At 43.3% G+C, this 26,253-nt stretch overlaps 2 protein-coding genes across 3 annotated transcripts in view; one reads left to right on the top strand and one right to left on the bottom strand.

Annotated features, from left to right (window-relative positions):
- Positions 1-14,419, bottom strand: part of cracr2b (calcium release activated channel regulator 2B) — a 34,846-nt gene extending 20,427 nt beyond the window's left edge. Inside the window, exons 1-6 of the mRNA XM_041849863.2 lie at positions 13,766-14,419; positions 6,953-7,209; positions 5,739-5,850; positions 5,285-5,411; positions 4,928-5,074; positions 992-1,082 (exon numbers count right to left, since the gene is read on the bottom strand). Of these exons, the coding sequence (XP_041705797.2) occupies positions 992-1,082; positions 4,928-5,074; positions 5,285-5,411; positions 5,739-5,850; positions 6,953-7,207 (732 nt within the window). The 5' untranslated portion in view covers positions 7,208-7,209; positions 13,766-14,419. The remainder of the gene's footprint in view (positions 1-991; positions 1,083-4,927; positions 5,075-5,284; positions 5,412-5,738; positions 5,851-6,952; positions 7,210-13,765) is intronic.
- A 5,249-nt stretch (positions 14,420-19,668) lies between these two features.
- LOC121540772 (transmembrane protein 138) lies at positions 19,669-25,032 on the top strand. Of its 2 annotated transcripts, none has more exons than XM_041849862.2 (6): positions 19,669-19,855; positions 20,665-21,130; positions 22,759-23,038; positions 23,187-23,358; positions 23,505-23,580; positions 23,833-25,032. In XM_041849862.2, the coding sequence occupies exons 3-6, from the start codon at positions 22,911-22,913 to the stop codon at positions 23,943-23,945; spliced, it is 489 nt and encodes a 162-aa protein (XP_041705796.1). In that variant the 5' UTR covers positions 19,669-19,855; positions 20,665-21,130; positions 22,759-22,910; the 3' UTR covers positions 23,946-25,032. The 2 variants fall into 2 exon arrangements, with proteins under 2 accessions (XP_041705796.1, XP_041705795.1); XM_041849861.2 differs by having other exon boundaries at positions 20,665-21,155.
- The last annotated feature ends 1,221 nt before the right edge of the window (positions 25,033-26,253 follow it).

Below are 26,253 nucleotides of genomic sequence, written 5' to 3'. Positions count from 1 at the left end.
GGTACCAACTTTCATCGAAAAATTAGCAAGCAACAATGACAAGAAGCTGCCATGTTGGGAATCATAGGTGTCTGGTTTCAGTTCGTTATATATCTTCTTATTGATAGCTTGTCTTGTTTTGAAGTGTTTTGACTGATGTCATGTCTATGATAATACAGCCCGGTCTCATAGACTAGATGTAACATAGTAGATGTAAAGCCATGACACTCAAATGAGTATGATATGTTACGTTTGGTACGGATACATAAGACAGAAGGTTACTTAAGGCAAAAACGAAAGAAGGGTGGTTGGTCGGGGTGGACGTGTGGGCGTATAACGTGAACGTCAAGCAACCCAAAGGTTGCGTGTTTCTAATCTCATCGCAGACTATTTTAGCTAATTAGCAACTTTGCCAACCCTTCCCCTAACCTTAACCCTAACTTTAACCCCTAACCCCTAGCCTAACATTAGCCATCTAGCTAACATTAGCCAGCTAGCTAACATTAGCCAGCTAGCTAACGTTAGCCACAACAAATTGGAATTCGTAAGATATCATAAGTTTAGCAAATTCGTAACATATTGTACGAATTGGCTGATGGACACCCACAAATTAAAACATACCATACCATAGTAAATGGAGTCTCGGATTTACACACAGAATAATATGAAATGCTCTGAGACCAGGTTGACTAATATAGCTACAATTCGCTAGCTAACCAACAACTGTAATGATGTATGAGAGACAACAAGTGCTCATTGTGCAAATGTATTTATATTTTCAACATGTAAACTAAATACATTTTAAATGTTGTCAACAGTCTAAGCCAGCCCCGACTGTGTTGCCCCATAGTTGCGCATACGTCGGTTTTGTTGCTAAACAACCACCCTGTCCATAGCCCAGCAGACCATTCACATTTTACATTTTAGTCATTTAGCAGACGCTCTGATCCAGAGCGACTTAAAGTAGTTACTGAATACATTTTCATACTTTATTTTCAGAACAGATAGCTACCTGAGCCAGTCGTTTCTCTCTCTCCTCTCTGATCTGACTCTCCATCTCCTCATATATGGACCGAACCACCCTGTCATGGTCACTCTCCCGTCTGAAACACAACAACACATTAGATAGTAACCCTAACCCTGTCATGGTCACTCTCCCATCTGAAACAACAACACATTAGATAGTAACCCTAACCCTGTCATGGTCACTCTCCCATCTGAAACAACAACACATTAGATAGTAACCCTAACCCTGTCATGGTCACTCTCCCGTCTGAAACACAACAACACATTAGATAGTAACCCTAACCCTGTCATGGTCACTCTCCCATCTGAAACAACAACACATTAGATAGTAACCCTAACCCTGTCATGGTCACTCTCCCATCTGAAACAACAACACATTAGATAGTAACCCTAACCCTGTCATGGTCACTCTCCCATCTGAAACACAACAACACATTCGATAGTAACCCTAACCCTGTCATGGTCACTCTCCCATCTGAAACAACAACACATTAGATAGTAACCCTAACCCTGTCATGGTCACTTTCCCATCTGAAACACAACAACACATTAGATAGAAACCCTAACCCTGTCATGGTCACTCTCCCATCTGAAACAACAACACATTAGATAGTAACCCTAACCCTGTCATGGTCACTCTCCCATCTGAAACAACAACACATTAGATAGTAACCCTAACCCTGTCATGGTCACTCTCCCATCTGAAACAACAACACATTAGATAGTAACCCTAACCCTGTCATGGTCACTCTCCCATCTGAAACAACAACACATTAGATAGTAACCCTGTCATGGTCACTCTCCCATCTGAAACAACAACACATTAGATAGTAACCCTAACCCTGTCATGGTCACTCTCCCATCTGAAACAACAACACATTAGATAGTAACCCCTAACCCTGTCATGGTCACTCTCCCATCTGAAACACAACAACACATTAGATAGTAACCCTAACCCTGTCATGGTCACTCTCCCATCTGAAACAACAACACATTAGATAGTAACCCTAACCCTGTCATGGTCACTCTCCCATCTGAAACACAACAACACATTAGATAGTAACCCTAACCTTGTCATGGTCACTCTCCCATCTGAAACACACAACACATTAGATAGTAACCCTAACCCTGTCATGGTCACTCTCCCATCTGAAACACAACAACACATTAGATAGTAACCCTAACCCTGTCATGGTCACTCTCCCATCTGAAACACAACAACACATTAGATAGTAACCCTAACCCTGTCATGGTCACTCTCCCATCTACAACACAACAACACATTAGATAGTAACCCTAACCCTGTCATGGTCACTCTCCCATCTGAAACACAACAACACATTAGATAGTAACCCTAACCCTGTCATGGTCACTCTCCCATCTGAAACAACAACACATTAGATAGTAACCCTAACCCTGTCATGGTCACTCTCCCATCTACAACACAACAACACATTAGATAGTAACCCTAACCCTGTCATGGTCACTCTCCCATCTGAAACACAACAACACATTAGATAGTAACCCTAACCCTGTCATGGTCACTCTCCCATCTGAAACACAACAACACATTAGATAGTAACCCTAACCCTGTCATGGTCACTCTCCCATCTGAAACACAACAACACATTAGATAGTAACCCTAACCCTGTCATGGTCACTCTCCCATCTGAAACAACACATTAGATAGTAACCCTAACCCTGTCATGGTCACTCTCCCATCTGAAACAACACATTAGATAGTAACCCTAACCCTGTCATGGTCACTCTCCCATCTGAAACAACAACATTAGATAGTAACCCCTAACCCTGTCATGGTCACTCTCCCATCTGAAACAACAACACATTAGATAATAACCCTAACCCTGTCATGGTCACTCTCCCATCTGAAACAACAACACATTAGATAGTAACCCTAACCCTGTCATGGTCACTCTCCCATCTGAAACACAACAACACATTAGATAGTAACCCTAACCCTGTCATGGTCACTCTCCCATCTGAAACAACAACACATTAGATAGTAACCCTAACCCTGTCATGGTCACTCTCCCATCTGAAACAACAACACATTAGATAGTAACCCTAACCCTGTCATGGTCACTCTCCCATCTGAAACACACAACACATTAGATAGTAACCCTAACCCTGTCATGGTCACTCTCCCATCTGAAACACAACAACACATTAGATAGTAACCCTAACCCTGTCATGGTCACTCTCCCATCTGAAACAACAACACATTAGATAGTAACCCTAACCCTGTCATGGTCACTCTCCCATCTGAAACAACAACACATTAGATAGTAACCCTAACCCTGTCATGGTCACTCTCCCATCTGAAACAACAACACATTAGATAGTAACCCTAACCCTGTCATGGTCACTCTCCCATCTGAAACAACAACACATTAGATAGTAACCCTGTCATGGTCACTCTCCCATCTGAAACAACAACACATTAGATAGTAACCCTAACCCTGTCATGGTCACTCTCCCATCTGAAACAACAACACATTAGATAGTAACCCTAACCCTGTCATGGTCACTCTCCCATCTGAAACACAACAACACATTAGATAGTAACCCTAACCCTGTCATGGTCACTCTCCCATCTGAAACAACAACACATTAGATAGTAACCCTAACCCTGTCATGGTCACTCTCCCATCTGAAACACAACAACACATTAGATAGTAACCCTAACCCTGTCATGGTCACTCTCCCATCTGAAACACACAACACATTAGATAGTAACCCTAACCCTGTCATGGTCACTCTCCCATCTGAAACACAACAACACATTAGATAGTAACCCTAACCCTGTCATGGTCACTCTCCCATCTGAAACAACAACACATTAGATAGTAACCCTAACCCTGTCATGGTCACTCTCCCATCTACAACACAACAACACATTAGATAGTAACCCTAACCCTGTCATGGTCACTCTCCCATCTGAAACACAACAACACATTAGATAGTAACCCTAACCCTGTCATGGTCACTTCCCCATCTGAAACAACACATTAGATAGTAACCCCTAACCCTGTCATGGTCACTCTCCCATCTGAAACACAACAACACATTAGATAGTAACCCTAACCCTGTCATGGTCACTCTCCCATCTGAAACAACAACACATTAGATAGTAACCCTAACCCTGTCATGGTCACTCTCCCATCTGAAACAACAACACATTAGATAGTAACCCTAACCCTGTCATGGTCACTCTCCCATCTACAACACAACAACACATTAGATAGTAACCCTAACCCTGTCATGGTCACTCTCCCATCTGAAACACAACAACACATTAGATAGTAACCCTAACCCTGTCATGGTCACTCTCCCATCTGAAACACAACAACACATTAGATAGTAACCCTAACCCTGTCATGGTCACTCTCCCATCTGAAACAACACATTAGATAGTAACCCTAACCCTGTCATGGTCACTCTCCCATCTGAAACAACAACACATTAGATAGTAACCCTAACCCTGTCATGGTCACTCTCCCATCTGAAACAACAACACATTAGATAGTAACCCTAACCCTGTCATGGTCACTCTCCCATCTGAAACAACAACACATTAGATAGTAACCCTAACCCTGTCATGGTCACTCTCCCATCTGAAACACAACAACACATTAGATAGTAACCCTAACCCTGTCATGGTCACTCTCCCATCTGAAACACAACAACACATTAGATAGTAACCCTAGCCCTGTCATGGTCACTCTCCCATCTAAAACACAACAACACATTAGATAGTAACCCTAACCCTGTCATATCTGCAACACAACAATACATTAGATTAAGTAGGTAAGTATGTTAATAAGTAAGTTGATGTTTTTCTGCTCCACCAGTCATATGAATGAACGGACAGTAAACGTCGATACGGGGAGAGAATTGAGACCTGCGTAGGGCCTGTTCCAGACTCTCTCTCTCCCTCAGTGAGTCTTGGAGATGAGACACAGCGTGGACAAGGACATCCTCCAGGATAGAGAGAAGCTCTGGTCTGTCTCTCTGGAGGTCACACCACAGGGTACCCAGCTCCCACTGACTGACATAAAGACACATGATACAACAGGTTACACACACACACACACACACACACAGTTATGTCTGACTGAGACACACACACACACAGCACAACACAACTCTGTTACAGGAAGCTAGAATACAAATACTTGTTATTATGAATATAAATGTTGGCCGAACTCTCTCTAGAAACGCGTTCCATCATGTTTTCCAGAGTGGTGTAGTCACTCACTCTTTGAAGAGTTTGTCAGCTCCCAGCTCCGTCAGTATCTGAGTGAATCTGAGTTCTCCTGGATCCGCCTTCTCCTCCGTCTCCATCTGCCTCTTCTCTGTGTTCTCCTCCACCCCCATCAACTCCCCTGTTATCACACAGTCGGACAGAGAGACAGAGAAATGTGTCAATATAAGTCATTGGTCAAATGTCTTGGCTACTACATACTAAAACTACATACTGTGTACTAATCCTACTACATACTGTGTACTAATCCTACTACATACTATTTAGAATGCAGTAATCTATCACACAGTCAGACAGAGAGACAGGGAAATGTCATTACAAAGTTAATAAAGATACACGTCAGTGATCTCCAACCTTGGACCTTAAGTAACTTATCAAGAGATGAATTCATTAACATTTTGTTCAAACAAATGTCCAGCATGTCATGAAATGAGTGAGCGGTACACACCAAGGCCCATGTTAAACTCGACAGGAGTTAGGAAGCCGTTTCTGTCTCTGTCCAGACTCTCAAAAACTGACTCCAGCTGTTCTGGGGACAGAGGTAACTCACCCTGCAGTCTCTGAGAGAGGAGAAGAGGGGAGGAGGGAGAGGAGGAGGAGAGGAGGGGAGGAGGAGGAGAGGGGGGAGGAGGGAGAGGAGGAGGAGAGGAGGGGAGGAGGAGGAGAGGGGGGAGGAGAGAGGAGGAGGAGAGGAGGGAGGAGGAGGAGAGAGAGGAGGGAGAGGGAGAGGGAGGAGGAGGAGAGAGGAGAGGGAGAGGAGGAGGAGAGGAGGAGGGAGGAGGAGGAGGAGGAGAGGAGGGGGGAGGAGGAGGAGAGGAGGGAGGAGGAGGAGGAGGGAGGAGGGAGGAGGAGGAGAGAGGAGGGAGAGGAGGAGGAGGAGGAGAGGAGGAGGGAGGAGGAGGAGGAGGAGAGGGAGGAGGAGGAGAGAGGGAGAGAAAGGAGGAGGAGGAGGGGGAGGAGAGAGAGAAAGGAGGAGGAGGAGGAGGAGGGGGAGGAGGGAGAGAAATGAGGAGGAGGGAGAGGAGGAGGAGAGGAGGGGAGGAGGAGGAGAGAGGGAGAGAAAGGAGGAGGAGGAGGGGGAGGAGGGAGAGAAAGGAGGAGGAGGGAGAGGAGGAGGAGAGGAGGGGAGGAGGAGAAGAGGGGAGGAGGAGAAGAGGGAGGAGGAGGAGAGAGGGAGAGGGAGAGGAGGAGGAGAGGAGGGGAGGAGGAGGAGAGGAGGGAGAGGGAGAGGAGGAGGAGAGGAGGAGGAGAGAGGGAGAGGAGGAGGGGGAGGAGGAGGAGAGAGGGAGAGGGAGAGGAGGAGGGAGAGGAGGAGGGAGAGAAAGGAGGAGGAGGAGGGGGAGGAGGAGGAGAGAGGGAGAGGGAGAGGAGGAGAGGAGGGGGAGGAGGAGGAGGAGGAGGAGGAGGAGGAGGAGGAGGAGGAGGAGGAGGAGGAGGAGGAGGAGGAGAGGAGGGGAAGGAGAGGAGGGGGAGGAGGAGGAGAGGAGAGGGAGGAGGGAGAGAGGAGGGGGAGGAAGAGAGAGAAGACAAGAGAGAGAGGAGGGGGAGGAGAGGAAGAGAGAGAGAGAAAAGCTTTTATAAATATGTTAACTTTTTACATACAGTTCAGTGTATCACCTCATTGGGAATTTAGGACAATAAAGCTTTCTGAATCTCACTAACCTGCATATCTCTCTTGGTGATGAAACCTTTTCCTTCTTTATCACAGAGAACAAACAGCTCTTTGGCCTTCCCCATGGTCTCCGGCTGCACCATCCCAGACACCCCTACCCCCCTGCCAGACACCCCTACCCCCCTGCCACCCGGCCTGGGACTGCCATATCCACCTGGGGTTGAGAAGACCCTCTGTCTGGGGCTGCATGGGGTGCCACTTCCCTCACCCATCAACACCTCCCCGTCCTTCAACCAGCTAGACATCACTGTAGAGAGAGGGGAGGGGGAGAGAGATGGATGGAGAGAAAGCGAGACAGAGAGAGAGGAAGGGTGAGAAGGAGACAAGGAGAGAGAGAGATGTTACGCTTCATATGGTGTCTAATCTATTAACAACAGTCTCAACAAGTCAGTCACACAAAAAAGCTCCAATATTAACTTTCTAGTAATTATCCACGGCACCGCTATAGACATAGACTCACTCACTTTACACATACAGCTTGGTAACTGCCTGTACAAGGGACTATGCATAGGGCAGGTAGCCTAGCGGTTAAGAGCGTTGGGCCGGTAAACAAAAGGTCGCTGGTTCGAATCCCAGAGCTGACTAGGTGAAAAATCTGCCGATGTGCTCTTGAGCAAGGCACTTAACCCTAACTGCTCCTGTAAGTCGCTCTGGATAAGAGCGTCTGCTAAAAATGACTGAAATGTAATATTAACTTTCTAGTAATGATCCACTATAAGCGGTTATATTAACTTTCTAGTAATGATCCACTATAAGCTGCTTAGAAAAAGATGAAACAGAAAATGGATACACAGATCATAACCTACAACCGCAACCACCTTTCACTATTGTCCTTCAAGCTTATCCGTCTGTCGTTGTGTGTTCGTGTCTTCTCCTTTAAGTGTTTACACAGATTCCTGTCATGTCAGGATCCTGTGGCAGCTCTGTTTACATTAACTGAAGGGTAGCCGACCTAGCCATACAGATACTCCCTTGTTAAACATTACACTACAGACCACATACTAAAGTGTTGGTATCTTGAGCTACTACAACAAGCCATGTCATGGGTCCGTATTCATGAAGCGTCTCACGGTAGCAGTGCCGGTCTAGGATCAAATCAAATCAAATTGTATTTGCCACGTGCGCCGAATACAACAGATGTAGACCTTACAGTGAAATGCTTACTTACAAGCCCTTAACCAACAATGCAGTTTAAAAATAAAAAAATAAAAAAAAAGTGTTAAGTAAAAAATAGACAAGTAAAAAATTATAAATAATTAAAGAGCAGCAGTAAAATCAAATAACAGTAGGGAGGCTATATACAGGAAGTACCGGTACAGAGTCAATGTGCTGGGGCACTGGCTAGTCGAGGTAATTGAGGTAATATGTACATGTGGGTAGAGTTAAAGTGACTATGCATAAATGATAAACAGAGTAGCAGCAGCATAAAAGAGGGGGATGGGGTTGGGGGTAGAAGCTGTTAAGAAGCCGTTTGGACCTAGACGTGGCGCTCCGGTACCGCTGACTGAAGTGGATTTAACAAGTGACATAAATAAGGGATCCTAGCTTTCACCTGGATTCACCTGGTCAGTCTATGTCATGAAAAGAACAGGTTATTGTCCTGCTGAAAGGTGAATTTGTCTCCCAGTGTCTGTTGGAAAGCAGACTGAACCAGGTTTTCCTCTAGGATGTTGCCTGTGCTTAGCTCCATTCCGTTACTTTTTTATCCTGAAAAACTCCCCAGTCCTTAACGATTACAAGCATACATAGGGCGGCGCACAATTGGCCCAGCGTCGTCCGGGTTTGGCCAGTGTAGGCCGTCATTATAAATAAGAATTTGTTCTTAACTGACTTGCCTAGTTAAATAAAGGTTAAATTAAATTAAATTAAATACCCATAACATGATGCAGCCACCACTATGCTTGAACATATGGAGAGTGGTGCTCAGTAATGTGTATATATAGATTCCATATTCTGTTGTGTTACAGCCTGAATTCAATATATATATATATATATATATATATATATATAAATAAATAAAAATTACCCATCTACACACAATACCCCATAATGTCAAAGTGAAAACATGTTCTTAGGAATTTTTTATAATATATTGAAAATGAAATACAGAAATCTCTCATTAACATTAGTATTCACACCCGGGAGTCAATACTGTGTTGAAACACCTTTACAGCTATGAGCGATTACAGCTGTGAGTCTTTCTGGGTAAGTCTCAAAGAGCTTTCCACACCTGGATTGTGCAACATTTGCACATTATGCTTTTAAAAATTCTTCAAGCTCTGCCAAATTGGTTGTTGATCATTGCTAGACAACCATTTTCAGGTCTTGCCATAGATTTTCATGTAGATTTAAATCAAAACTGTAACTCGGCCACTCTTGATAAGCAACTCCAGTGTAGACTTGGCCTTGTGTTTTAGGTTATTGTCCTGCTGAAAGGTGAATTCATCTCCCAGTGTCTGGTGGAAAGCAGACTGAACCAGGTTTTCCTCTAGGATTTTGCCTGTGCTTAGCTCTATTCCGTTTATTTTTTATCCTGAAAAACTCCCCAGTCCTTAACGATTACAAACATACCCATAACATGATGCAGCCACCACTATGCTTGAAAATATGGGGAGTGGTACTCAGTAATTTGTTGTATTGGATTTGCCCCAGACATAACACTTTGTATTCAGGACAGAAAGTGAATTGCTTTGCCACGTTGTTTGCAGTATTACTTTAGTGCCTTGTTGCAAACAGGATGCATGTTTTGGAATATGTTTTATTCTGTACATGGTTCCTTCTTTTCACTCTGTCATTTAGGTTAGTATTGGGGAGTAACTACGATGTTGCTGATCCATCCTCAGTTTTCTCCCATCACAGCCATTAAAAACGAACTATTTTAAAGTCACCATTGGCCTCATGGTGAAATCCCTGAGCGGTTTCCTTCCTTTCCGGCAACTGAGTTAGGAAGGATGCATGTATCTTTGTAGTATGTATCTCTGTTAAATGACTAAAAATGTTTAAAATAAAAATATTTTTAAAATGTAGTGACTGGGTGTATTGATACACCATCCAATGTGTAATTAATAACTTCATCATGCTCAACGGGATATTCCATGTCTTTTTTTTTTACCCATCTACCAATAGTTGCCCTTCTTTGCGAGGCATTGTGCTTCCAACTTTGTGGCAACAGTTTGGGGAAGGCCCTTTCCTGTTTCAGCATGACAATGCACACGTGCACAAAGAGAGGTCCATACAGAAATGGTATGTTGAGATCAGTGTGGAAGAACTTGACTGGCCTGCACAAAATCTCAACCCCAATCGAACACCTTTGGGATGAATTGGAACATCGACTGCGAGCATGACGCAACAGGAACCGGGATTCGTTGGACCAGGCAATGTTTTTCCACTCCTCAATTGTCCAGAGTTGGTGATGGCGTGCCCACTGGAGATGCTTCTTCTTGTTTTTAGCTGATAGGAGTGGAACCCAGTGTGGTCGTCTGCTGCAATAGCCCATCCGTGACAAGGACCGACGAGTTGGGCGTTCCGAGATGCCGTTCTGTACACAACTGTTGTACTGTGCAGTTATTTGCATGTTTGTGGCCCGCCTGTTAGCTTGCATGATTCTTGCCTTTCTCCTTCGACCTCTCATCAAACGTCAAGTTTTTCGTTTGTCGCATCGTTCTCGGGAAAACCCTAGCCAATGTCGTGCGTGAAAAGCCCACGAGGCCGTTTCTGAGATACTGGACCTGGCTAGCCTGTCATACCAGGGTCAAAGCCGCTTAGGTCACTCGTTTTGCACATTCTAACATTCATTTGAACAGTAACTGAATGCCTCGATGCCTGTCTGCCTGCTTTATATAGCAAGCCACAGCCACGTGACTCACTGTCTGTAGGAGCAAACTATTTTTGTGGACGGGTGTACCTAATAAACTGGCCGCTTACTGAGTGTATATACACGGAGTGTACAAAAACATTAAGAACACCTGCTCTTTACTGTGGATATAGATACTTTTGTACCTGTTTCCTCCAGCATCTTCACAAGGTCCTTTGCTGTTGTTCTGGGATTGATTTGCACTTTTTGCACCAAAGTACGTTCATCTCTAGGAGACAGAACACATCTCCTTCCTGAGTGGTATGACGGCTGCGTGGTCCCATGGTGTTTATACTTGTGTACTATTGTTTGTACAGATGAACGTGGTACCTTCAGGTGTTTGGAAATTGCTCCCAAGGACGAACCAGACTTGTGGAGGTCTACAATTTTTCTTTTGAGGTCTTGGCTGATTTCTTTTGATTTTCCCATGATGTCAAGCAAAGAGGCACTGAGTTTGAAGGTAGGCCTTGAAATACATCCACAGGTACACCTCCAATTGACTCAAATGATGTAAATTAGCCTATCAGAAGCTTCTAAAGCCATGACATCATTTTCTGGAATTTTCCAAGCTGTTTAAAGGCACAGTCAACTTAGTGTATGTAAACTTCTGACCCACTAGAATTGTGATACAGTGAATTATAAGTGAAATAACCTGTCTGTAAACAATTGTTGGAAAAATGACTTGTGTCAATTCCGACTTCAACTGTATGATACAAAACGACTTTGTTGACTCTTCTAATGATGTAACCAGTTTACAATAGCACACCGCCTCGGGCCTTATTGCTTAAGTATCCCATATGTACATTTTGTAACCCAAACATGATCGTTGACTTTTAATTTCTTAGGCTAAGGCTATCCGTAGAACAACACCCCTAGAACATTACCATTCAAAAGTGTCCTTGTCTCCTACATTGAACCACTAGTGTATGATTTAGTGTGTGTGTTGTGTGTTGTGTGTGTGTGTGTGTGTGTGTACTGTGTAGCCTACATCCTGTAGAAGTGAAGCACCCATCTGTTCCATGTGTTATCAAACAGTAAACAGCCCATGGGACATTGTGATGGCATTTCTAGAGAAACAGATACATTGGTTCACTATCAGGTTACGGCCCAATCACATCTCCATGGATTTAAACTGAAATGACTGGTATTTGGAAAATTCCCCCTAGCCCATGCCTACACCAATCGAATGCTTTACATTTTGTGGGGAAGTAGTGAAGGAGACACCTGAGGAAGAAGGAGAGGTTACTAGGATGCACCCTCTGTCTGCCACCACACCTGGGTTCAAATACTATTTGAATAATTAAGAAAGAAAAAAACGTTCTGTATTTGATTGAGCTTTCCTGGCTTTCCTGGACCAATAGAATAGGCCCAAAACTGTAAACCCCGCCCATCTGGTACTCCAGGAAGGCTAGAGCCAACGCTGAAAGTATTCGACAGATTTCTAATAGTATCTGAACCCAGGTCTGCCCTCCACTGAGCACCAGGATATAGATAATACTCACCAGGATTGTGTCATGTGATGACAACCCCTGTGTGTGTGTGTGTGTGTGTGTGCGTGTGTGTGTGTGTGTGTGGCCAACAGGTGGCATGGCCAGGGGAAAAGGGACATGCAAATAAAGCATTTGCAGTGGTTTTGCATTGACATAACCATTACGATTGCCTGCAATTATTATGTGGTAGGATACATATTAGGGGACCTATAGACCTAGGCATCAAAGTTGACTACAGTGATTTATACTTATTCAAATTAAACTATTTATTTTCTAATTCCAATGCCACAACCAAAACTTCCCACTGGAAAAAAATATTGTTTTTTTTTAATTATATTCTATATAGTATCTCACTCAACGTTACCCTACTAGATAAAATCCCCCAAAAAACAGAATCCATCAAAATGCTTTTGAGTTCTTACATTCAGTGTTGTTTACCATTTACCAGACAAACTGGTAGGATCCTGTTGAGGAGAATGTAGTATGCTTCTCAACAATGACTACATGTTTAAAGATAATCCCATAATATGCTCCCCATAGTAACACATTATTCTGAGCACATTGAGAGATATTTGATGATACCACATGAAGTATTTGGAAATATATAAAACTACTAAAAACATGAAATATAAACTACTAAAAACATGAAATATATAAACCACTAAAAACATGAAATATATAAACTCCTAAAAACATGAAATATATAAACTCCTAAAAACATGAAATATATAAACTCCTAAAAACATGAAATATATAAACCACTAAAAACATGAAATATATAAACCACTAAAAACATGAAATATATAAACCACTAAAAACATTAAATATATAAACTCCTAAAAACATGAAATGTATAAACAACTAAAAACATGAACCAACAACAACTCTGTGCCATGGATAACCCCAGCCAAGATCAGAGAAAGATTACCTGCTGTATGGATCGAAGATCTATGAAAATACACATAATATAATAATAATTATAATATAATATATATTATAATAATATAATATGCCATTTAGCAGACAATACATGTATGCTCTACTAACTGTACTAACCATATAAACGTAAATGAACAACTTTACCATATCTAAATGCCCCCTTTAGAATGTAGCTCAGCTCTGTAATGCACGGAGGTGGCTTTGTAAATGACTTTGTAGTACTTCTTCATAAATAAGAATAAAATACATATTTATAATTCAGTTTATGTTTCTTTAATCCAAAACTGAAGTGTTCCTATTCAAGCCGTGGTTAATGAATAACTACGGAAAGCAGTAGTTAGGGAAACCAGATCCACTGTGTAGCTATGTATTATTAAAAAGCTGAGCAGTAGGCATATGAGTTCATTATCACATAAACTAAAACAACATTTCGATTATGACCCTGCCGGTGCAGAAATAAAGATGTAATGGTCTTAAAATATAATACTCGTAACATACTCGTTCAGAAGCGTCCGACTCACCTCTCCGATACTTGTCCCAGCTGTCAACCACCTGTGTGTTCACCGAGGGACTTTAAACTTTCCCTGCAAGTCACTAGAGGGCGCAGTGGAACTTGTTGGTGTTACCGTAAAGTTTCGTGAAGCAGAGACGAAAGAGGAAGCGAGACATCCCACTCCCTCGTGTTTTCTGGTTCAATGGAAGATAATCAACTAAGCAGACCAGACCCAGCTGCTATCGCATTGGTGTCTATGGGAGAGCCACCTATTTAAGTAGACAGGAACTGACGATTTTTTCAAAATCTTAATTGATCCACTATCTTTGGTGTAGATATCAAACATGAAGTACGCAAAAGGGCTATGGGTCTTTTATCAATTAGATGTACTTCCCTCCTGCGTCCTCCTGCCTCTTTCGCCTCCTTTTGAAAAAGGTCAAATGGGAGAACGTGGATGGTATTGCGCTTGATGAAATGAGACGGCACTTCTCCACTCGTGCGTCATTAGGCAAATGACGATTACAAGGCTGGATTATTGTTGTATCTATAAAACAATAAGTAGCATGTTGTTTCTTAAAGGTGTGCATAGTTTTCTCTTCCGACAATACAACAGCTGATTCAAAAAAGGAGGCTATCAAGGAGGGAGGGGAACCTTATTTCGTTCGCCATCTAAGGAATTTATAGCTCTGTGATTGACACACTCCTCGACCATTTATCGGTTTCCGGGTCACGGAAAGGATACCGATTTTGTAAAAGTGACGTCATAGTCCCGTCTGCTCCACTCGCGCCGATGTAACTACCCCGTAGAGTTGCCTCATGAGTAGTATTTTACTAGCCTGCAAGCGTTTGAAGACCATCTGAAACATTATAAACAGGAAACAAGGACCACATTTGTTGTAAACAAAAAGGATAAAGCGTCTGGACAGAAGGGTGAATTCGAATTTATTCAAGGAGTGATATTAATCTAGGTCCTTAGCAGAGGAGGCTCCTCAGAAGAGGACCATCCTCCTCAGTGATTTTTTAAATAAAAATACTGAAACATTTAAAAAGTCATCCTTTTTAGATTAAAACTATACAAAATATTCACGTCACCAAATAATTAATTAAAATACTGGTTTGCAATAAAGGTCTACAGTAGCCTCAACAGCACTCTGTAGGGTAGCGCCATGGTGTAGCCGGAGAACAGCTAGTTTCTGTCCTCCCCTGGGTACATTGACTTCAATACAAAACCTAGGAGGCTCATGGTTCTCACCCCCTTCCATAGACTTACACAGTAATTATGACAACTTCCAGAGGACGTCCTCCAACCTATCAGAGCTCTTGCAGCATGAACTGACATGTTGTCCACCCAATCAAAAGATCAGAGAATGAATCTAGTACTGAAAGCATAAGCTACAGCTAGCTAGCGCTGCAGTGCATAAAATGTGGTGAGTAGTTGACTCAAAGACAGAGAAAGACAATCGTTGAACAGTTTTTAACAAATGATTTTCTTCAAAAATGAAGGAGGAGCAAGAGAGAGAGAGAGAGAGAGCTAGCTATATTTCGTCCTTTTTTTTCCTCTTTCACTTACTTAGCTAGCAAACGCAGCTAGCTAGTTTAGCCTACTCAAACACCGGGCTCAAACAGAGGGATGCTATGTAAGCTAGCTGGCTATGACTATCCAACACTGGAACTCTTCCAAGTCAAGATAAGCTTTTGGTTTTACAAATGTATTGCCACCGGGGCCCGCCGGTGTAACTGCTAAACTGATTACAACACTGTACAGCATAATTATAGCGTGTTTACTAATGCGTTAGTTATATTAGCTATGTTGACTATGACGTTACTTTAGCTAATATGGTGAGCTAGTTGCGGTTATGATATGAAGGTTTGGCTTGGAAAGGTTTTTTCGCCTGGTCATACACAGCTTATATGTTGTGCATTGAAGTCCACAAGTGAAGGGAAAAGGTGAGAGGAGGAGAGCGCATAGATTAGAGAAGGAATACAACGAGCTGTTTGTATGTGGCTATGAAAGTCAACTGTTTGCGTGTGATCAGTGGTGTATTCATTCCACCGATTCGGTTGAAAAACTTTTCTTAAATGGTAGCAAATGGAACGAAATGTGGGATAAACATACCTGAATTTGTCCAATAGAAACTCTCATTTGCAACTGTTTAATGATTTCACCCTAGATCAGCTAGATGCAGGCAAGAGTGTGCAAAGCGGTGATGAATGTTTCACTGTCTGTCCCCTCAAATCTTTCTCTCGATCTGTGTGCACCTACGTTGAATTCATAGGCTAGGTGTAGCAACCTCGTGATGGGTATAGGGAAAATTTGAGTATCACGTGGTAGCCTAAACCAACCTATCGATGTTAAGCTGGGTGAATGGAATATGAATGACAGTCATCCTTTATGCTGTAATAGAAATAAGGCCATGCTCATTAAAACATTTTTTATTTGTCCTCCCTCATCTTAAACGGCACCGACCGCCACTGGTCGTTCGTAAGCCAGCTAGCAAGCTAGCTAACTTAATTGACTAACGTAAGATAGCTAGCTAAGTATATCCATCAAGCTAGCTATAGAGATGAACTGCTATTCTAACTTGTGTCATTTGTTTAACTTCTCAGGTCTCGCATCCTGAAAAAAACTTGTGTTGGGAACTCAAATATGTTCCCTATGATGGAACCCCCTTCCTGGTTGTCGGTAGGAGAACCTACAGTATGCCTGCCACTAGGGTAAGGATAAACATGCCAGTGACAAGAAGAGGGAAACACAAATGGTAAGTTAGCTAATGTTTACAACGATGCACAATAAAGGTATTTGTATTTATTAAGGATCCCCATTAGCTGCTGCCAAGGCAGCAGCTACTCTTCCTGGGGTCCAGCAACATTAAGGAAGTTATATACAATTTAAAATATTACATGACATTACATTTCATAACACTTTACCCAATACATTTAGTGTGTTCCCTCAGGTCACTACTCTGCTATCACATATTTACAATACAACATCCATGTGTACGTGTGTGTAGAGTGCGTGTCTTATCATGTGTATGTGAGTCTGTGCCTGTGTGTGTCTCTTCACAGTCCCCGCTGTTCCACAAGGTGGATTTCTATCTGTTTTTTTAAAATCGGATTCTACTGCTTGCATCAGTTACCTGATGTGGAATAGAGTTCCATGTAGTCATGGCTCTATGGAGTACTGTGCGCCTCCCATAGTCCGTTCTGGACTTGGGGACTGTGAAGAGACCTCTGGTGGTTCTTGTGGAGTATGCATGGGTGTCCGAGCTGTGTGCCAGTAGCCACTGAACCATAGTGTAGGACCTGCCTTGTTGATAGTGTTGTTAAAAAGGCAGAGTAATGCTTTGTTATGGACAGACTTCACCCCATCTTAGCAACTGTTGTAGCTAAGGTGATTATGATTGACTGATTTTGGGAGGAGGGGATGTCTAACAGGAAGGGAGAAATGAGAGAAGGTGAGAGTTTGATAAGGGTATGTGTTAGAAAGGGACAACAGAAGACAACCACAAGATGCAGGACTCCTTGTTCCCCCAATATCTAAGAAAACAGATGGATACAGGGCTTTCTACTACAGAGCTCCTCTTTGATGTGACAGAATCATACTTGGTTTCAGTCTTGTAAGTTTAAGTAAGTGTGACAGAATCATACTTGGTTTCAGTCTTGTAAGTTAAGTAAGTAACCTTATGTAGCCAAGCCTTGGGAAAAATCATTGTCTGAATATGAACGACCCAAATGGGCATCAGCCTATCTCCTGTTTCTGTCACATAAGGCAGCTTGATGTACAAGTAGCCTATACCCCCTGGACAGGACGCTAGTTCCCTAATTCCTTAATGCTGAGAGCCAAGCAGAGAGGCATCAGGTCCCAAGGTAATGGACTGATGAACCATCCTTGCAGTCTCTGCTTGGTCGGCTCCCCACTATCAAATGGGATTCCATACCACTGACTCTATTACGGGGGGCTGAGTCCCTGGCTTGTTGCACTCAGGGGTGGCGTTGGACAGGGGACCACATTGTCTCTCGATCCCCCAGTCCCAGTCTCCAGTGTTTATCTGATGTACCTAAGCATGCTCCAACTAACCCCCCTTCTTTTGTCCTGTTCTACTTCTGATAACTCCCGGACGTGCCTGGCCCAAGACTACCTGGACGTACTGCTGATCCTGGACGGCGGCTGAGGACCCCTGGCCGTGCCTACCCCTAGCCCCTCCTCGCACCCCGCAATACTGTATGTTCCATCTCACCCTCTTCCTCTCCTGTCTTAAGCCTAGTCCTGAACAAATAAACTATTTTATAAGACCGGGAAACCAGCCCATACTGTAGACAATGAGATTATTCCAGAATACTATCAAAGTAAAATATTGTTTTCGATGATTATCCAGGGTACAATTAACATTGCCATTCTACAATATGGCCTCTGACAAAGAAAACTCTTTCTCAAAATCCCTATTGTATTTGTGGTGTGGTTTCTCTCACAGAACAGGAGGCTGAGGAGAAAAGCATTAGAACCCAGATGCTGGGAACAAGATAGTGCGGCAGGTAGCTTAGTGGTTAAGAGCATTGTGCCAGTAACCGAAAGGTCGCTGGTTCTAATCCCTGAGCCGACTAGGTGAAAAATCTGTCGATGTGCCCTTGAGCGAGGCACTTAACCCTAATTGCTCCTGTAAGTCACTTTGGATAAGAACGTCTGCTAAATGATAAAAAAGGAACATCAGTGGGAGTTAACAATGCAACATCCGTGTGTGTAGAGTGCGTGTCTTATCGTGAGTATACACATAGTATATACATAACACATCCTAACATACAAAACACCACACTAAAAACATATCTAGGACTACACACTAACCAATTGGTAGTGGGTTCGATCCCCGGGACCACCCATACGTAAAAATGTATGGGCACATGACTTTGGATAAAAGCGTCTGCTAAATGGCATATTATTATTACAAACGGGTTAGGGTTGCATCAGCCATTATCATACTTACGCCTATCCAAACATCTCCACAAGTGCATAGGGGGTAGGTCTAACATCCATCCACAGACACTATTTTTTACGCTTCAGGAGAAGAGAAAGGAGAGAAAATGAATGGGAGTGGAAAGGAAGGGAGGAGAGGAGCGTTGAGGTGACACACGGGAGGGGATAGGGGTGGAGAGGACTCTTTCACAGTTCCACTTTGTTGTTGTTGGGTGTTTTTAAAGGAAAATATTATAAAAATGACTGTACCTTTTTTTTATATTTTTTTTATATATATCTTTCATGCCATATTCCCATGGCTAACGTTATAGTTATTGCTATTCCATAACTTCAGTTCCATTGCTATAGTTTCTGTAGTCTGGTGGCCAGTTAGTATATGAAAAGAAAGAAGAACAAAAATATTATATTCGTCCCATCACGGACTGGTAGAGCTGGGACACCAGGTGGGTGCAATAATGGTCAAGTAGAACAGAAAAACAACAGTACTCGGAACCAGTCTGCTGTAGAACTCGACGCTGTGTCAGACGCGAACTCTCTTAGTAGTGAACCGGACTATGACGTAACTTTTACCTTCTAGCCATGGCTTGATTCGGAGAGGATGGAGGACGGTCTTTTGCACAAACGAGAAAACGACCCCCCTTTAAAACCTATGGGTAAAATGAATGCCGAAAATAAGGTCTGTGGTAAACACAGGTTTAGGAGATTTTATACGTTTTGTTCTATGAGTTTATCTTCATCAGCTAACGTCAGTTTGTGCATTTTAAAGAATAAAAATAAGCACAAAGGCTTCATAATTCATTAAGGTCATGTTAACTGACTGCTATTATCTCATAGAACAAAACGTATAAAATCTCCTAAACCTGTGTTAACCTCAGACCTTATTTTCGGCGTTTATTCCAAAACCCTATCCTTTCCCCATTCATTTTTACCATAGGAATGGCTGAACGAACCAGAGGTCATTTATTTCCGGGTTATTTATTTCCGGGTTTTAGGACTACCAACCGAAGGTGAACGGTAATGGCGTTTCCATGGTATTCGAGGAAAAGCCTGCAAAGCAAACACGGTCTTTGGCTAAAGCTAGCTAATGAGCTAGAAGCGTGGCTAGAAGACGGTGGCTACTCAATACTTCGACCGACCCGTAAAAAAAAGGTAACATACGTTGTTTTTTTTTCTAGTAGTAAAAGCAAACTTCAGCGCCGATGACAGTGTTGAACAATACTGTTAGCTTTTCTCATAGGCACATGCTAATTAGCTAGCTAGCTAACGTTAGCATGCTTGCTATTTGTCTGGGTCCCTAGCTAACGTTAGTTTTATAACACAGTATTGTATTTTACAAACGTTAACGTTACGCTACTTAACATTTTAGGTGAACTAGTTAGCTAGCTAATAGTAAATCTGTAAGAACTGAGGTTAGCTACCCAAGTGTTTGTTTGGCTCTCGCTTGGCTTTGATTCAGTTTCCTAGATCATATGATGTGAACAACAACACTTGTTGTTAGCCAGCTAAAATTAGCTTGGCATAACGTTAGCTAAGAAAGGATGGCAGCCAATAAACTACAACAGACGGCGAGTGGTGTTTATTACAGCCACTCCGCGACTAAGGATGCTTCCCAAATGGTACCCTATTCCCTGCATTGCACTACTTTTGACCAGAGCCCTACGGGCAATAGGATGCCATTTGGCACACAAACTTTAATCTGTAATCCCTACCGTGACCTCTCCATGGCTTCCTGCCCATGTAACAGGTTTGGCACACACTACTCTGAGTTAACTAGTTAGTTACACAGCGCTTTGGCTCTTGAACGGGAGGACAGAAGGGAGAATGGTTAGTTATCTTTAGCTCTGAAATACTATCAGACATTTTATCATTCTTTTAAATCATAAGGCAGAATCCTTTTCCAAACCTAGAGCAATACTTCTAAACAACTCTTTACTTATTTTTATTTTTTTCTCTTTCAGGGAGGACTAGACTAGCTAGATGAGAAGATCACGATGAAGCTGAGAACCTGTCTTGTTGCTCATCTCAAAGTGACTCCAGTCCCATCTGTTCAGTTTGGCTACCAGCAGATTTAGGACTGGCATGCTCTCTGCCTTGATGACAAGCACACAGCCTATGTCCCTGAACACTGGTGAAATGCACAGGAGCTAAGAAGAAGGAAGGACCTTTGAGGGGAGATGTTACATTTCCTGCTTTGACAGAACATGGATTTGACTGTAATTAGGAGTTGGATGAATGTTTTTTTTTTTTTATACTGAATGAAGGAGATCTAAAGGCATCTAAACATCAATGGATTGTGGTTGGTCTGTTGGGTGTTGACTGGAAACGAAAGTGAAGGTGGTGACCAGGCTCAAGGTGGGGAGGCAGGTAGCCTGAAGGGCTAGCAACCGGAGGTCCAACGGACTGAAATTCAGAGGCCTATACTACGTACGTGGTTTGAGGAGTTAGCAAGGTAACTATGGTGAACTCTGAGTTCAACTCGGAATAACCGGTACCACAAAAGTGACTCACCTTTTTAGCCAGGTACATTTCTATGTCAACGAGTCCTTTAGCGCTAAACTGCTCCCGGGCTAACTCAATTTATCCTGAATGAAGTGTCTAAGCCACGATTTGAGGCTCATCCCCTTCATTTGAGGAAGACAACTGATTTTAAATATTTTATTAATCAAATGTTTTTTGTTGTTGTGGTAAAGAAATATTAATGTTAAAATACCTATCACATTACACATTTAGTAATAACAGAATGCATTTGAAACTTCATGCACAGTAAAACTGGTGTATGACTTAATACAGTTGTGTTATCGATTGGAGTGGGGGGGAAAAAAGGTGCTTGTGCAATGATAAGCACATCACAGAAGCACACCAAAGACGGCATTAACGATAAGTAATAAAATAAAGACGTGGCACTGTCTCTCCCATGGATTGATGTTTCAGCGTTGTCTCAATGATGAGTTCGGTGTTCGACTAGCAGCACTGACTCTCCCATGGATTGATGTTTCAGCGTTGTCTCAATGATGAGTTCGGTGTTCGACTAGCAGCACTGACTCTCCCATGGATTGATGTTTCAGCGTTGTCTCAATGATGAGTTCGGTGTTCGACTAGCAGCACTGACTCTCCCATGGATTGATGTTTCAGCATTGTCTCAATGATGAGTTCGGTGTTCGACTAGCAGCACTGACTCTCCCATGGATTGATGTTTCAGCATTGTCTCAATGAAGAGTGCGGCTTTCGACATGCTCGCGCAGTTAGAAGCCTGCTAGAGTTAGCCGCAGGCGGACGAGCAATATCCACCGTCGTGGTACGGATGAAGCCTGAGCTAGAATGTGAAGCCAACTGAAGCTGGCTAGTTTTAGAAACCCTGAGTAGCTGTAGCTTCAGTCGTAGTATCCCCTCAGATAGCTGTAGCTTCAGTCGTAGTATCCCCTCAGATAGCTGTAGATTCAGTCGTAGTATCCCCTCAGATAGCTGTAGATTCAGTCGTAGTATCCCCTCAGATAGCTGTAGATTCAGTCGTAGTATCCCCTCAGATAGCTGTAGCTTCAGTCGTAGTATCCCCTCAGATAGCTGTAGATTCAGTCGTAGTATCCCCTCAGATAGCTGTAGATTCAGTCGTAGTATCCCCTCAGATAGCTGTAGCTTCAGTCGTAGTATCCCCTCAGATAGCTGTAGATTCAGTCGTAGTATCCTCAGATAGCTGTAGCTTCAGTCGTAGTATCCCCTCAGATAGCTGTAGCTTCAGTCGTAGTATCCCCTCAGATAGCTGTAGCTTCAGTCGTAGTATCCCCTCAGATAGCTGTAGATTCAGTCGTAGTATCCCCTCAGATAGCTGTAGCTTCAGTCGTAGTATCCCCTCAGATAGCTGTAGCTTCAGTCGTAGTATCCCCTCAGATAGCTGTAGCTTCAGTCGTAGTATCCCCTCAGATAGCTGTAGCTTCAGTCGTAGTATCCCCTCAGATAGCTGTGTCACTACAGGCCACCTGTGTGTAGCCAGAGAGCAAAACAGGCAGCCCAATTCTAATATTTGTAACAATCATTTGTCTTTTGATATTTTTCAGAGCTGATCTGATTGGTTAAAATATCAGAATTGGTCTATCTGTAAACACAGCCGGAGACGGAGGAGCAGGAGTCAGAGGCTGTGAATGTGTGAAGCTCATCCCAGCTGTGTGTAGCTGTCCTTGGCTATGTAGCCAGACTTACCCCCCCCAACATGCTCCAGACCAACAACTACTCGCTGGTCCTGCTGGTCCAGCTGGGTCTGCTGACCTATGACCTGTTTGTCAACTCCTTCAGTGAGCTGCTCAGGGCAGCGCCCGTCATCCAGCTAGTGCTGTTCATGTACGTACATTATTGTTTTTGTAGCTCATTAGATATTCAAATGTAAAAAAAAAAAAAAAATGTATTTAATAGCTAGTTATTTTTCTTACATTTGTTAAAGATGTTCTAACTGGGATTCTAACCATGATATAACCTGTGTGTCCCCCAGCATCCAGGACATCGCCATCCTGTTCAACGTGATCATCATTCTGCTGATGATGTTCAACACCTACGTGTTCCAGGTTGGCCTGGTCGCTCTGCTGCTGGAGAGGTTCAAATCCTTACTGATGCTGTCTGCCCTCTACCTCACCCTCAGCATCTCCTTTCACTGCTGGATAGTGGTACGTGCAGACAAGGGCCTAGTAGTAGTAGTAGTAGTTTTGTTAAGTGAAAATATTCTACGTTAACTCTCCGCAGAAAAAGGCATTATACCCACCTGTAGAGTTGTAAACATTGATCATGTCTGATATGATCTTGTTTCTTATAGAACCTAAGATGGCTGGAATCCGATCGTTTCATCTGGACGGACGGCCTGCAAGTCCTCTTCGTCTTCCAGAGGGTTGGTAAGTTCTCCTGAAGAAAGGAAAGCCCCCCCACACACTGCTCTTGCCGGTATGACTTAGGTTTATTCAGCCTTTATGTATCGGCCTGTTGGCTTTTTGAGGCTTTAATAAGTGATTGCTTCTTTTCACGAGATTTCTTAATTAACATACCGTTTGTCTGTTTTGTGACGTTTTCATGAGACTAATACTAGACTAAACAACATGCTGGTTTATTTTGTTGGAGGCGTTTAACTGTGTTCTCGTTACCCACAGCTGCAGTGTTGTTTTACTACTTATACAAGCGGACGGCAGAGTGTCTGGGCGACCCGCGGCTGTATCGGGATTCTGTCTGGCTGAGGGATGCCTTCGCCAGAGCTCGTCAGTGAGGAGGAGGAGGAAATGAAAGGAACAATTACACCACTAAGGATTTATTACCAGGCGAGGCCTGCCAGACTCTGTGGTGACGATCACTACCTGGGGGGCCAGACTCTGTGGTGACGATCACTACCTGGGGGGGCCAGACTGTGGTGACGATCACTACCTGGGGGGCCAGACTCTGTGGTGACGATCACTACCTGGGGGGCCAGACTCTGTGGTGACGATCACTACCTGGGGGCCAGACTCTGTGGTGACGATCACTACCTGGGGGCCAGACTCTGTGGTGACGATCACTACCTGGGGGGTCAGACTCTGTGGTGACGATCACTACCTGGGGGGCCAGACTCTGTGGTGACGATCACTACCTGGGGGCCAGACTCTGTGATGACGATCACTACCTGGGGGCCAGACTCTGATGACGATCACTACCTGGGGGCCAGACTCTGTGGTGACGATCACTACCTGGGGGCCAGACTCTGTGGTGACGATCACTACCTGGGTGGGACTACCTGGCCATGTCCAATAAGAAATCACCATTATCGTTTTCCGTTTCAAAACGGTTTGCTATGGTCTGAACATGACTCTGGGCTAGGATGGAGCCAACGGAAAAGTGAGAAACTTCAATGGGCTCATACAGCAGGATGGACAGCGAAGATCATCAAGACAATGTACCACGAATATGGACTAGTGTTGTAACGAGGCAAACGTTGACTCAAGGACAATCTGATGCACAGAGACTTTCCTCCAATGGATTAACAATTTTTTTTTTTTTACAGTACATACATAATGGCGGCTATTAATTTATGTCAAGTGTTTTTACTAAGATGGGATACCGACAGCATCCCAAATTGCACCATATTCCCTATATAGTGCACTAAATGGGGAATATAATGCAATTTGGGATGCACACCTGGTTCTGGAACAACAGTATATGGTTCTGAATAGAAGTTGTTACTGGTTCCCTCAGGTGAAAGAAGAAGTCCTGGGGTTAAAATATCAAGGTAATTTCCTTGGTGCTACAAGGGCGGCAGGTAGCTTAGTGGGTAAGAGCGCTGTGCCAGTAACCGAAAGCTCGCTGGTTCTAATCCCCGAGCCGACTAGGTGAAAAATCTGTGAGAAATCTGTCGATGTGCCCTTAAGCAAGGCCCTAATTGCGCCTGTAAATCGCTCTGGATAAATAAAAAAATCCTATTAAGACGATATATGCAGCGTTTACCGTGAATGAAGTCTCCGCTATAATGCTGATCTTCTGCGCTACAGATTGAATCGAGCCCCTGGTTCAGAGTGCCTTATAGAGTAGATGTGCCGGTTACAAAATTGATGGGTATTCGTTTTTTTTAATACTGTAAAGTTCTAATTTTGTCAATCCAATACATTTTTATTGTATTTTTTTTTTAATCCAGACCTATTTCTGTGCTAACATTCCACTCTTTGTATTCTGTGTCATATGCCAAACATGTCTGGCATATGACTCTTAGTAAAAGGAGTGGAATGTTAGCACAGAAATAGGTCTGGATTTCAGGCTACAAAATACCACTCAAGGTTACATACTGTAGATTACTCACTGGGCCCAGGGCTGCTCTGTTCTGACCTCAGAGATTAATCTGGGATTACATACTTTAGGTTACATACTGTAGGTTACGCACTGGGCCAGATGATCGTGAGGGTATTATCGTGTAGACAGTGGCGGGTTAAACGTGACAGACCTCTTTGCGCTGTTCTTACCGCAGAGATGCATTTGGGGTTTAAGGCACCGCAGAATAACCTACCCTCCACAAATAGATCCCACTGCTCTGAAATAGCTTTCACTCCATCCCCTGGGCTATACATACTGCTGTGTGTCAAATCTACATTTAGTGCATTTGCTCCAAATAAAGGACTGTGAAAGATAAAATAGGCTGAGAACCATAGGTTACAGATCTATCGTGGTTTTATGGTTAATCTAGGCCTGACCAGTCGCCACTTTTATGAATAAATTGCATTCTGTATATTTCCAGTTACACTAATTTACACTATCAAACCAGTTCCAAATAAACTGCAATCACTGACACACAGGCTTCAATACAATTTGGAGATTCTCATTTGGGCATAAGACCATCCTCTGTGCACTCTCCTCCGTTAGTTATCACTTCACACTGACACACAGGCTTCAATACAATTTGGAGATTCTCATTTGGGCATAAGACCATCCTCTGTGCACTCTCCTCCGTTAGTTATCACTTTACACTTATTTTGGGATCCACCCCTGTAAACGTAATTTGCCTGATGACTCGCGAGTGGGGGGGGGGGGGAATAGTATTTTCCTACAAGCGCATT

The sequence above is a fragment of the Coregonus clupeaformis genome, chromosome 26 (genome assembly GCF_020615455.1).
Source record: "Coregonus clupeaformis isolate EN_2021a chromosome 26, ASM2061545v1, whole genome shotgun sequence".
Taxonomy (NCBI): Eukaryota; Metazoa; Chordata; class Actinopteri; order Salmoniformes; family Salmonidae; genus Coregonus; species Coregonus clupeaformis.
This window is presented reverse-complemented; position numbering and strand designations above follow the sequence as displayed.

Bases quoted from the DNA above. Each gene is read 5' to 3' on its own strand.
- LOC121540772 (XM_041849862.2), top strand. From the start codon at position 22,911: ATGCTCCAGACCAACAACTACTCGCTGGTCCTGCTGGTCCAGCTGGGT. The intron at 23,359-23,504 runs GTACGTGCAGAC...TGTTTCTTATAG, and splicing joins CCTTTCACTGCTGGATAGTG to AACCTAAGATGGCTGGAATC. The intron at 23,581-23,832 runs GTAAGTTCTCCT...CGTTACCCACAG, and splicing joins CTTCGTCTTCCAGAGGGTTG to CTGCAGTGTTGTTTTACTAC.